This window comes from Nannobrachium achirus (genome assembly GCF_963921795.1).
Source record: "Nannobrachium achirus genome assembly, chromosome: 10".
NCBI classification, from domain to species: domain Eukaryota; kingdom Metazoa; phylum Chordata; class Actinopteri; order Myctophiformes; family Myctophidae; genus Nannobrachium; species Nannobrachium achirus.
In genome coordinates, this window is record NC_137819.1 from 58,403,655 (window position 1) to 58,417,945 (window position 14,291).

General features: G+C 41.7%; 1 protein-coding gene across 1 annotated transcript; it reads right to left on the minus strand.

Annotated features, from left to right (window-relative positions):
• Positions 1-704: 704 nt before the first annotated feature.
• rnf115b (ring finger protein 115b) lies at positions 705-13,001 on the minus strand (the record flags this gene model as incomplete). Its single annotated transcript, XM_080735624.1, has 10 exons — positions 705-827; positions 4,963-5,078; positions 6,637-6,730; positions 7,888-7,966; positions 8,099-8,167; positions 9,104-9,197; positions 10,399-10,552; positions 11,044-11,101; positions 11,744-11,802; positions 12,924-13,001. 10 exons carry the CDS (start codon positions 12,999-13,001, stop codon positions 705-707), a joined length of 924 nt encoding a protein of 307 aa, XP_080591750.1.
• Positions 13,002-14,291: the final 1,290 nt, after the last annotated feature.

A 14,291-nucleotide genomic window follows, 5' to 3' on the forward strand; every position in this document is an offset into this window, starting at 1 on the left:
GACATAAACTACAATTTGTTTTAAAATGTGTGCTAGAAAGCATTTCAATATTTTAAACAGTGGATGTCTCATAATTAAAAACTCATCAAATTGGAATTGCGTTAAGTAAAAATGAAATGTGTGACTTTAAGAGAGAGAAATGATGTAGATGGATGCAGTTCACAGGGGTTGTCTTTTAATAACACTTTTAAACAGAGAAGACATCATTTGGGGAAAGTAAGGAGTACGGCAGGAAGAGTTTATTTTAAAATCTAACTTGCCGCTTCAACAGAGGATCTGCTTGGAAATTCAGCTAACCTTTCATTATGTTTCACAGTCACAGTCAGCTTGGGCTGATTAGTTCATGACTCCTGAGTCAGTCATTCAGAAAACAACATGGGGAGCCAGCATCAGCGACACGGACGCATCACTTCCGCCAACGTCGTTGTCAGCAAACAGCAGAGACCATTTGATGTGGAACACGAAAAAAGGCAGCGGGGTGCTGCTGCTACGTACAGCTCACTGGAGTACAACACGCCAAGGTCTTTGGTGGAAATAAATTAACTGAGTGGTTCTGAAGGTGAAAGCTGTGAGTTACGTTTAGTATGGCGTGTAAATCTGTCACCTCAACAAACAATCACTTGGTGTGACGTCAAAGACAACAGCATGTGAACTCTGGAGCAGTGGTAAACGTTGAGGGAGGTAGGATATTGTCCACGCGTTCCTTAGAGTGCTTGCCTCTCCTGTCTCCCTGTCCTGATGGAGGAGGGCTGTGGCGGCTCCGACGTGGGAGGGAGACTGTTGTCGACGCCATCGAGACTTTTGCGGCAGACCGGACAGGTGTCGTGCTGGTGAGGGAATGCACAGTTAGGAGGATGAGACATGTGTACAGATAAGACTATCAAGCTCACAGCAGATCTTCATAATTTCCTATGGCAGTGGATTTCAAAGTGTTGTCCCGGGGGAACCCCATAGGTTAGGGTTCCCCAATAGGCGGCCCCCGGGCCATTTGCGGCCCGCGGGGGGCTACTGTCTGGCCCACACCAACCCCAGTAATAATGGTGGTATAAGAGCAGCAACAACACTAGTATATCGTCGTTGTCGGGTGGAAACCTTTCGTTTTGTATTTATCATCTAAAACATTTTAACCTGACTTTCGCCAGATGGTGACAGCATTGCGTTGCATTGCTTACCATCTGGGCTCGCTCCGGCAGAACCGATGTAAGGGGCGGGCCATTTTTTCAAATTCTATAGCAGGTGATTGGATATGGCCGTCTCTCTGTCACAATCTGGGAGTGCCAACTCCAACCACTCATATTGGCCTGTCTGCATGACGTTGCACCCAGAATCTGCCTCCTGGGTTTCCACGTGGTCTGCAATCAGACTCTATTGGCTCAGAGCCGCTCAGAGCCCGCCCATAGCTGCCGCTGATTGGTCCGGCCCGGGACTTTACGAGTGTTATCAACTCTGCCGGACCGAGCCCAGATGGTAAAGCAATGCAACGCAATGCTGCCACCATCTGGCGAAAGTCAGGTTAAAAACATTTACTAAACTAGTGAAAACAGCCGATCTACAAGCACACAACGCCTCGAATCGCGAGGCGTTGTGTGCTTGTAGATCTGCTGTTTTCACTAGTTTTGTGCGACGATCTTGTATGATGAAGCAGGGCTTTGCTTTACCAAAAAATGTACACATTTGAAACTTGGAGATACAAGGTTTCTGCCCGAGAGTGACGATATCTGAACTGTCGCTGGAGTAGTGGAAACGCCACCGTCGCCCCCTGCAATGTTGTGGCCCTCGGCTTGGTAACCTAGACATAATTCGGACCTTGGGAAAAACTATTTGGGGAACCCCATAGGTCCTCCAGCTGGCCCTGTCTAAATGAGGAGTAGTTTAAAATCAATATAGTTCAAATCGCTTGAAATTATACAATACAATTGAAAGAATAAACTTCATCACTAATAATCTATTACTAATGTACAATTCAAACATTCTAAAGGTGTTCCAAAACATCCTTTTCTACCAGGATCCCTCGGACATAATCATTTGAAATGGGAATCCTTTGCCTAAAAATCTATTTGGGGGTATGTGACTTCAAAAACCCTTGTTCTAGGGCAGGGGTCTTCAACGTTTCCAGGCCAGGGACCCCCAAACTAATGGATTGATGGAGCAGGGACCCCCTACCTCGTAGGGTGGGGGTACAACATATATTATATTTATTTATGTATAAAATTGCGTTTAATGTGTACATATACCATGTTATTGTGCATTCAATACTGTGCTATTAAACTAATAGATCAATATATTCATGCTTTTATTTTAAACATGAATGTACAAGTGGCCGTACCACTGTTATTTATAAACTGAGAACCAACGTCAATACTATCAATCTATCACTAATCATCTGTCAATTGCACAATAATCATGTATACAACTTAAGGTATTCAAAGGAGACAGAATCATGTTTTTTTATATTTAAATACTTTTTTCTTTCTTTAAAAAAAAATAAAAATAAAATAAAGTTTTCTTTTTTTTTTCTCCAACAATTAAGGGGCAGTATCCCCGCGGACTCCCTGTTGAAGACCCCTGTTCTAGGGTAGTAGTTCACAACCGTAATCCTCAGGGACCCCTCTTATTATTGAAAGCATCCCAGGTCTATGATCAATGATCATCAGTCAGATCAGTCAGACTCTGAGAGAAAAACACATTCAAGATGGGCGACAGTCACCGGACATCAACATGCAACGCGGAAGGTATTCTTTTTGCATCACTTTCCAATGTTCAAGGTAGGTAATCCAAGTCATGTGACTGATGATGGAATTATCATATTACATATTACATCCTCCATGTAATATGTTGACGCGACAGTAGAAACATCTAAAATAAGTGAGGCAGCCGCTAGGCACAGACGCTCACTCAGCTACCACCTCACTTGGGCGTGCCTCATGGGGGCTCAAGCCCGGTTCTGACAATTCAGGGCCGTTCTACAGTATTGTACAATGACAGGGTTGGAATCTGTTATCATTTAATCATCACCAAACATGCTAGTGACAGGGGAACCTTTCACATTGCATGCTGACATTTGGTCAGTTGTTCAATAACATCATTATGATTGGGGGAAGTGCAATATGGAGTGTTTCGAATTGAGGCGTAATTTAGTATTGGACGTATAGAATTTGTGATAAGATATACTGTACATCTATGCATCGTCAGCAAAAAAAAAAGAAAAAAAAAAGAATAGCATCAAAGTTACAGAATGCATTTAGACGAGCCGTCACTGACGCGTTATTTGGAATTGCACATGAGTTCTGGGCAAACCCCGCCCATGGAAGCTTTTGATTGGCTGAACTGGCGCTAGGGAGCGCTCCTTTTTGTCCGCTTGGACCGCACGGAGGTGCGAGGTGCGTTTATCGTGGGCTTGCCCAGGCCTTACGGCCTGGGCATAAATATAACGATTGCATTCACCACGGCTTCGTAACTCTGGTGCAAGGCTTCGTAACGCGGGCACTCGCGCCTGCGGCGCGAGTCACCACGGCTTCGTAACTCTGGGGCAAGGCTTCGTAACGCGGGCACTTGCGCCTGCGGCGCTCGGGCGCGAAGAGCAGGACCAAGGTCCGCTGGCCTTCGCGCCTCTTGCAATGTCGTGGACAATAATCAAACGGCTCCGCCCAGAACTCATGTGCAATTCCAAATTAAGCGTCACTGACACTCACAGGTTGTCTCACACACACACACACACACACACACACACACACACACACACACACACACACACCTGCATCTTCAGAGATTTTAACCAACGGAAAGACAGCACTGAAGCGCTGCCATGTGTCAGACACTTTAAACTTTGCGACGGTAGTATCCAACCATCCATTAAGGAGTCCACTAAGGAGTGGCTTTGCATTGCTGTGCAGATGTGAAAACTATTGTGCTACTGCTGCTAATAACAAACGTGGACACATAATGATTTCCCCGATTTCAACTTCACATAAGCCGTTTCACAATAACCGAATTAACCGACATGAGCAGGATTAAGTCAATTAGAAGTTCTATATTTCGGTTTCGATTAATTGCTCAGCCCTACAGTAGAAGGTATGTACATCTAATACATCTATACACTTGTTCTATATTTGTTCTATTACAGTACCTGCGTTCGGGTGTTTGTTTATAGTCTGTTGCTTCCTTGTGTAATGACACCACACATGTGACTGAGTTTATTTCCCTAGGTGGTAAAAGGAATGAGCAAAACATACTCCACATCATCTATTAATAGCCAAACGTGTGAGAATCACAGATTTCCCATTCATTTCACTAGTTATTTTACATCAACTCGTCCATCTTGATCTTGATTGATTGTCCATTTCATTGTTGTCAGGTGGAAACCTTGTATGTCCAAAACTGTCCGTTTTGTATTTCTCATTTTACAAATGATTTAGTGAAAATATCCGATCTACAAGCACACAAAAGGGACACAACGCCTCGCACCACAAGCACAAGGCATTGTGTGCTTGTAGATCGGATATTTTCACCAGTTTTTTTGCGATAGTCTTTCATAATGAAGCAGGGCTTTATTTTACGAAAAAACGTACAAATTTGAAACTACCCGACAGTGACGATGTGCAGCTTTATGTTTGAGAGTGGTGGCTCCATGTTGCCCAACTCATCAACATATTTCAGGTTTGGAGTGAGCATGCATTGGGAGAGAAGGACGCCAATGAAAGCAACTTCTTGGTAAAAATGTAAAAATAGCAGTGGTAGGAGTTCACAAGAACCAGCTTGGCAACCGCTGATCTAGGACTCATCATGAAGCAATTATTACAACATTATTATTACACAGCACAGCAACAAAACGGCTACTGTTTTCCCTGCAGACCTCCCAGTGTGGGTTTGGCGACAGACTGTCTAAACCCACATGACAGAACGAATACAGTATCTTATGTTGAAACCCTCGGGACAATGACCACAACCACTTCTCATCCTTACCAGTTCAAGCCAAGGCACTATACAATCACTGTGGAAGTAGTGATGGCAGGGAAGCTGTCTGACTGATTCCCCCAGTGAATACTCCTCTCTGCACACTGGGCACTCCAGTCTGCAGTCTGGGGAGCACAAAAAGGAAGACGGTTCTTTGTAAATGAAAGGTGTGCGAGTGTGTAGATGTTAACCATTTTAAGTCATGGGACCGATGATCTACAGCACTGTTTCCAAAACAGTGGGTTGGGACCCATTTGTGGGTCCCGTGCAAACGTCTAATCTCTCTTTCGGGTCTTTCGGTTTGGGATTTGAATCTGATTTGAATTTGGTGCCATTTTGGGTAGGGTTAGGGATGTAAACTCACTAAACTGCGACTGCTTGGCAGAAGCATGCACATGCAGTATTAGTAGGTATACACAGTGCTGTGTTCTACCTGTCACGTGGGTATACGCAGTATGCTGTGAAGACATTAAAAAAAGTGTAAAGAGTATGCCCTCATGAACCTTTCAAAGTAGCGTATCCGATAGGCATTATGCACTGGCGTATGCGCGGGCCACCCAAATAGCCGCGGATCATAGATTATAGTATGCCCTCAAAAAAAGTCTAGAACACACACCACTGGGTATACATAGACAAACCTATACTATATATTTGTCTGTCACCTTGATAAGAATCTCTCTCGAGTCAATGATGGCTACGCCATTGACAGAAAAGGGACAAGTGGGCGGTCCCTTTTCGTGACGATGGCTAGCCAGAATGCCTTGATAAAGACCATTCAAGTCATGGCACCATCAGATGTATTTTTTGTATTTTTAAATATATTTTTTTCCTTTATTGCAGTGGAGACAGACAGGAAACAAGTCGCTCTGGATCAAGAGCGTCTGCTAAATCGTAAACTGTAAACCAGGACAGAGTCGGGGAGTGACATAGAGCAAAGTTCGTGGGGAACGGGACTTGAACCCACTGCCAGGCCACATCAGGAGCCTATAGGTGGCCAGACCGCTAGGCCGGCCCGGGCCTGAACTCATCTCTTCTGAGTCACTGAAGTGACTTCACTGACTGAAGAATGTCAAAACCAACTGAATCTGCACTAACGTAGATGTTCCTTGGAGTCATGTCTCCCACAGAGTGTGTGTGTATTAGGGCATTCACCAAATATTCGAATATTCTAATATCAAAGTCACTATTCGATGTTGTTCACCGAAGTCGAATACTCACTTTGTTTTTCTTTTTTTTTTAAATTGTTTTCTCTTTAAAAAAGATATAGTTTATAAAGCTTGGCGAGATAGGAAGTCATAAGAATGAGTTGTCAATGCCCCTGGTGGATGAATTTGTTAATGCTCTATACCAGGGGTTCTCAAACCTTTTTAGGCTGTGACCCCCAGAATAAACACATTTGAACTGGGGACCCTCACCCTGACAAGCACTTGTAATTGCAGGTATTACATTTAACGTGACTCGGTTTCCGCGGATAAATATTGTGAAAATAGCAGATCTACATGCTCACAACGCCTCGCGTTGGAGGCGTTGTGAGCATGTAGATCGGCTATTTTCACAATGTTCGCCTCTTGCTTACTTAATATTTGACAGTTTGGCCAGTCCTGTCGAATATTTGAATACTTTGAGGTCGAATAATTAGAATAGTACAGTACAGTGTTTATGTCCATGCAGGGAAAACCACACCTGTCTGTTCCTGAGAGACACTGACTGTTGGCAGAGATGAGATCATCTCCTTCTCAGCAGGGGGCGGCCCTGTGCTCTCTAGCTGACCCAACAACTGCAGGAGAGTGGAGTCAAATACAGTTTGTTACTAACCACATTATTAACACAATTAGCCAGCATGACATTATAGGTGACATGTTTCAAAACAAATTCAAAAACCTAAAACATTTTCAAACATCTCTCTCCTATATTCTTTTACACTACCCTTCGTGTGTGGTCAAAACTATCTGAAACAGGGCCCAAATTCTGCTTTTAAAGTGGCTAAATACAGGGAAGAGTTTAGTTACTGTATTTTGAAATCTGTTGAACTGGAGATTTAATTTCCCAATTACGCTGTTTAGAGGAGAGGAAAAAATCCCTCTAAGGACTAGCATACTTAAGTACTATAAATATGGACAAGAACCAATACAAGCAACTTACCCAAGGACACTTTACCCAAAGAAACATTTCTGACAGTTTAATTTCTATGACTCATACTGTACTGTATGTCCTCACTACACTCTGGCAGAATGGAGTGGGTTCAGACATTTTCCTCTGTGTTTTACAAATAGATCACACTACAAAGAAATGTGCACATAGAGGGCAAGCATCGGCTATTTTAAGACAAGGGAACATGGCCTTTTAGAGGAACAGAAAGAAAGAAAGAAAGAAAGAAAGAAAGAAAGAAAGAAAGAAAGAAAGAATTTACAGCCAGAATGTTATAGAGAGACGGTTGTAAAGAGAGAGAGGGGTGAATAAAACATTCATATTTTACTGTCTTATTGTGCACAAAATAATGATGGAATTACGGGTACTATTAAAAACTGGGACTTTTTTTCATTGGACAATACATCAATCTGTCTTCCAGGAATAGATGGTTGACATATACACTAAAAAAGATAAGTGGATGGGTTTTGTCCTCCCTATTTTATTGTCTCCACTGAAGTATCAAAGTATAAAAAAATTAGAGATACTCAAGTAAAGTACAGAATAGAAACTAGGATAACAGTTTGTGGTGAGGCCAAAGAACATCTAAAGAGACGCTGAGACAGACAGACAGGCAGACAGACAGACAGAGACAGAAACAAGAGAGGAGGGTGGTTGGTTTGCCGGTGCAAGGCATGAGAAAAGGACGAGACAAGGAGAAATTAAACTGTAATGTGATTCTGTATAACGGAGGGAGAGACCAAGGAAAAGAGACGGAGAGTAATCGACAACGGCAGCGTCACTGACCTCTGTGATCACGGCATCAAGACCTCCCTGACCCCACGCATAGTCCCCTGGGTTCGAGTGCAACTGTATCATGCTAGATCTGATAGACAGACACACACAGAGAGAGAGAGAGAGAGAGAGAGAGAGAGAGAATGTCTAGTTTTTCATGAAAGGAAATGCAATGTTACATTTTAAAAAGTTAGTGGGAAAATATAAAAGTGTTTCCACTTACAGAGAAGCTGGTGCCGAGCCCTGGTTTCCATTGTTGGCGAACAGGCCGGCCAAGAACTGCTGCACAATCCTTCGGGATGGAAAAGACAAGAAAACAGAGATGTCTCCTCGTTAAAAGGAGGTTTTACGAACGACTTTCAATGTACCACCCCAATTTTGGGCATGTTATTATAGGCAAAAAATTAAAGTACAAAAACTTCAAAGAATTAAAAATCTGCTACTTTATTGTGACATCACAGGTTTACAGGTTTTGTAAAGAAGTGGGTGAAATTCATAATTGTGCAAGATCTATTATTTTTGTTATGTTCCAAAAGATAAATGAAAGGGGGAGGGGGGGGGATTATAAAACATACTCAAAGGGGCAAGTCAAACTATTAAATGGAAGAGGGTAATAGAGCATAAAGCTACATTGTTATTGGTATTAAAATGCCATTTTATCAACCTAAATTTAAATGTAATGAAACACAAACAACTTAGAAGCTGCAGCACCCTCTATGGGTACAGGGAGGAGAAATTAATAGGGGTAAATAGTAAATACAAAAAAAAAGTGTGTGTGTGTGTGTGTGTGTGTGTGTGTGTGTGTGTGTGTGTGTGTGCGTGCGTGCGTGCGTGCGTGCGTGCGTGCGTGCGTGCGTGCGTGCGTGCGTTCGTGTGTGCGCGTGTGTGTGTGTGTGTGTGCGCAATAGCAGATCTACAAGATGCAACGTATCGTGAGCTTGTAGATGGGCTATTTTCAAATGGCCGAAATGTATGTATATAGGGCTGAAGTGGTTAATGTATTTTCTGTAATAATAATACAAATTAGTAACTAGTAATTAAATGTTTCAAATAATTATAGTGGAATAAAAGTACAATATTTGCCTCTGAGATGGAGTGGAGTAGAAGTATCAAAGTATACAAAAATTGGAAATACTCAAGTAAAGTAAGAAATATCTGTACTCAAGTTGCAAGCCAGGTCCGTTTTATTAGGAATAGGGTTTAAGTTGTTAAATCCCTCTCCACTCACCCTTCCACCGCAGGCGTTTGGTCGGATCGGGACGACCTCCTCTCTTGGCCAGGTTGGTGAGAGGGGGATTGGGTCTCTCTGGTTTCCATTGGTCCTGAGCGGGGACGTGCAGAGAATGTTAAGTACCATGCATAGTAGTACATAAACAACGCGGGGATACATAACGAACGGAGACGGAGAGTACTTTGATCCGGTCTCTCCGTAGCTCCGGACGTAATTGTCTCTGTCCGTAACGTTACGGACAACACTCAACCTAACGGATTAAAACCGATAAAAACGTACGTACACATGAAGTACCCGTGGCGAACTTTTGTCAACCGTGGGGGCAGTAGAGGGAGAAATGTTTTGTCTTTTTTTCTGGTATCCATTTCGTAGTAGGAGGAAGTAAAAAATAAATAAATCACAAACGCTGAACAGTGAACAAGCCGTTCAGGACGCAGACCTGTTGCCACTTGTACAACTGCAGTGCACACAGCAGCAGCGGAGGCAGAACGCAGAAGCAGCAAAGTGCCAGTGTCAGATCATGATACCATTTTAAATGATTATGATTGGTTTTAAAAGTTGTTCTACTTTATCCAAATAATAATATTAATAATAGGCTTAATAACAGCATTTTCCGACGGCGACGGCGTGCAGGGACATCAACTATGGAGTGAAAATAGAGTACGATGCCATTGAAAGAACGCACAGCACGGCTGTAGGCTATTTACTTAATGCATGTAATCGCCGATGCCTATCAACATGTTTGCTCATTGGGAAGATGCATTTGGGTGCCATCTATTGGATACAGTATGTAATTGAACCGTATATAACACAGAGAACGGACGGAACTATGCATGTCGACGCAATTACCGTAAGTTCCTCCTCAACCCCAAACGTACACAAAATCATCCATCCGTAACTATAAATGGCCCTTTAGCAGGGGCTGACATTTCTAAAAGCAGACCTCCAAGCTCACAACGAGTCGCAGGCGCAGCTTGGGAGGTCGGCTATTTTCGGTACTTGATACCACACTAAGCTAAGCATAAAAAAGGCAATATTGGAGATGTGGTGTACAGCATGGATTTCTACACAGTGAGGGCAATTCTTTCAGTATAAGATGCTGCATTCAAGTTCAGGAAGAGTTTGGAGTTCTCTTGGAATTCTGCCTTCAGGTATGGCATGGAAAGAGGGGCATTTGCATTTCTTTCACGCATAGTAAAAAACACATTCATGGTCTGGAGAGAGGGCACTTTTTCCAGACGGGTAAAATGGCAGGGGCTCAAGCCCCCAATGATGTCTATGTGTGCACGTGCCTGGTCCTGAGGAGGTTTCTGAGGGACTGCTTTGCTGAGGCTCCGCCTCCTCCTGGTCGGTGACGGCCAGGTCGTGGTTGGGGTCTGAGTCGGAGTCAGAGGAAGGTGGATCCGACAACAGTGCCGAGCGCTCCATGAACAGCAGCTGCCACAGCTTGAAGAGAGACCAGAAAGGTAACAAAAACGTCGTTGTCAGATGGAAACCTTGTATGTCCAAAACCGTTCATTTTGTATCTATCACTTTAGAAATGATTTAAGATAGTGAGAATAGTAGATCGGCTATTTTCACTAGTTTTGTGCGACAGCCTTGTATAAGCAGGGCTTTACTTTACGAAAAAACGTACAAATGAGAAACTTGGAGATGCTAACCACTGCTTGGAGATTTTAACCACTCTTTAAACACCCCAGCATCCCTCGTTCTGGGGGTATAACATTCTCCAAAAATAGCAGATCTACAAGCTCACAACACATTGCAACACAACACCTTGTGAATTTGGTGAGGAAAAAAGCTATCCAAGTACAGTTGTAACTCAAATGTGTATTTTAAAAAACGATTAGAGGGTTTAAATGGTTAAGTCAGAGAGACTGGCTTATTCTAAAATATCAACAGATTTGGAGGCAAAACAGGATGTTAACCTTTATTACCTCTGAGAAAAGTGTGCCTGGTTCATCGCTGGGTGCTGATGTATTGTCCTCCAGGAGACTGGAAAGTAAATAAGCATATTAATCAAGTAAAATAGACTATACTGTATATATGAGATGTATGAGATATAAGCAACATGAGTTATAGACCGATTTCCTGAGCGACACCCTGGAGAGGGTGCCGCCCGCCATTGCCGTGTGTAAACAGTAGTGTAAAGTAACTTGTAGCCTACATTTATTTAAATGGGAAGACCACCCATTTTCAATATTGAACTATGTCATTAATATACCTTAGAGGAGTTGTGTGGACATAAAAAAAAAGTTCCCCTTCTTCTGTGTTGCATAGAACTGGAGGATTGATTTGGGGGTTTGTATTGTAAAGTACAATGTGTGATGTCATCAAGTTGTAATTTGCAATACAAACCCCCAAATCAATCCTCCAGTTCTAGGCAACAGAAGAGGGGGAACTTTTTTTTAATTTCCACACAACTCCTCTAAGGTATATTAATGACATAGTTCAATATTGAAAATGGGTGGTCTTCCCCTTTAAGTACTGTACTTTACTTGAGTATTTCCCATTTTCAATCATTTTACTTCTACTCCACCATTGGCTGCTGTTTGCACCGCAGTTGCACAGCAGTGCATCTACATTCTACAGGGAAGCGCTCAGGAAAACGGTCTATAATAAAGTCTGGAATTGTACCTGGAGTCTCCTGTCACCTCTTCAATGAAGCCAGACTCACACCTGGGGCATATCAAGTCCTTGGGGAGGATTAACACATACAGTCAATGGAAAAATACATATTAAAAAACAAACACCTTGCATGCACTCTTTCCCTCTTTCTCTCTCTCTCTCTCTCTCTCACACACACACACACACACACACACACACACACACACACACACACACACACACACACACACACACACACACACACTTAAATGTCTAATACAAAATATTTGTGGGTTAACAAGTCATTAGACATGTCAGTTGCAGAGTGTCTGGTCACCAGTGGTGGAAGAAAGTACTCAATGTTTTTTACTTGAGTAAAAAAGTATCAATACTGCAATGTAGAAATAATCTTCAAGTAAATGTCCATAATTCAAAATGTACTTGAGTATGAAATATTGGTATCAAAATATACTTCAAAGTACCAAAAGTAAAGGTACAAATTGTTTGAAAATAGCAGGTGACACGAAGCTTGTAGATCGGATATTTTCAAATAGCTTCGGTATAAGTAGACCCTAAGTGGTCTATGTTTATAATGTTATAATTTATATCTGCAAGGTAACTAACTATATAGTAACTAAAGTTTTCAAATAAATGTAGTGGAGTAAAAGTACAATATTTGCCTCTGAGATGTAGTGGAGTGGAAGTAAAAGTATTGAAAATTGGAAATGCTCCAGTAAGTAAAAATACCTAAAACTGAACTTAAGTACAGTAGTCAAGTTAAGTAAATGTAGACCTACTTAGTTACTTTACACCAGTCACTGCTCACACGCCCCCCGCCCCCTTGCTTGTGTTCCTCACATGCGGCTGACAGTTGACTACAAGCTCAACAGTAGTACTTCTAAATATGGCAACGACGCAGATGAAACTCGCTTCTATTTATTCTTATTCTCCCAAATGGAAGATTTTCACACAACGTCCCTCATCCAGGTCAATCGAACAACGCAATAAAACAATATTTTACTCTAGTTGTGTATGTAATAGTAGTCTATAATGTATATAAAAGAAGAATAAGGAGAGACTAGAAAAATCAACTTAACAGTATCGTCTACTTTAGGAGAGACGCACAAACTTTTAGAGCCTGGACGCGCCAGTCATCCAAGGCCAGTCCAGCAACGGGAGAAAGACGCACACTCCCTCAAAGATAACTCACCGGGAACTTTGGGTCAATTTCACATTTACAGCAGTGACAGAAAAACCGGTGTTGTGTTGTCGCCGCAGCCTCCGCCATCTTCATAGTGTATATATAGCACTGTCTGTCACTGACAGGTGTTGCACAGAAAGTAGTTTTCTATCGAATCATGTGACACTCCCCTCCCCTCCAACCCCGTGGTCGCTGTTTTTATTGCGCACAATTAAGCAATCAGTCCAGGACTTCTTTGTAAAGTAGTTTAGCATTGATTGATTTTTTTTAACGAATATAAAAACTCATATTTAACAGGTCACATATTCTGATGGGTAGACGAGACATCGTAGAACCGATGCTAAATTGTGGCAAGTTTTCCATATAGATTTGGGGAAATAGTGCACAAAAGACTTTTGACAAAGTACCATAGAATACAATACGATTTATTTTACTTGACATTTTTATCATTTTTAAACAAACCTAGCCCAGCCCTACCCTTCCTCTTTGTATATACTTACTGTTTGTATACTGTTTTTGTTTATTCTTTATTTTTTCCTGACTATATACTGCATAGTAGGCTACTGTGTTCTATTCGTCTGTCATTCAATATTATGAGATACATAAATGGTTTCCTGTGGAAATAAGCTTAGTCTTTTCTAGGATCTCCTTTTAGTAGACCTTGTACCAGTGATGTATGTACCGTCATGAAACTGTACCTTTTCCTATTCAAACTTCTAATAAAGTCTTCAATCAATCAATCAATCAATCAATCTCAGCGTCATTATCAAAGTGCGAATCAGCGACATCTGGAGTCACAGAATTCAATTGCTTATACATTCCGGTGTAACATCTGTATAGTTACAGTCAGCTTGTCTGTGATGGGTCAGTCCAGTCTAGTGGAATGGGATTTGTAATTTAATTAATCAAACTACTGGACTGCAATCATTTAAAAAAATAAATATTACAAATCCCGTTCTAGATCTACACGAAAAACAAAGAATGTAAATAAATGCACTGTAATAGCGGTTTCACAATTTGGCTTATTGAAGCACATTAGTTAGTTATACTCAAACAAGATTCAACAAGAGTGAGAGTCAAACATATGTAAAGCAAAGTTAGCTTTAATGGTCAGTCATGGCTCATATTTCATTAGTTGAAATACACTTGACTTGACCATAAACCACTGCAAATAAACTAATGTGAAGTCACAAAATCAAATAAGTTGCCACCATGACATCATGAATGCAATATTCTTCAAGTACATTAGGGGTCGCCACAGTGTACCAAATGTACAAAACTACAAATGCAAATCTGAGTCATTGCAAAATCTGAATCATAATTCAGTCTCACTTTTTTTCAATAATACAACCAAAGCCAACCCAGTAAAACATAGAC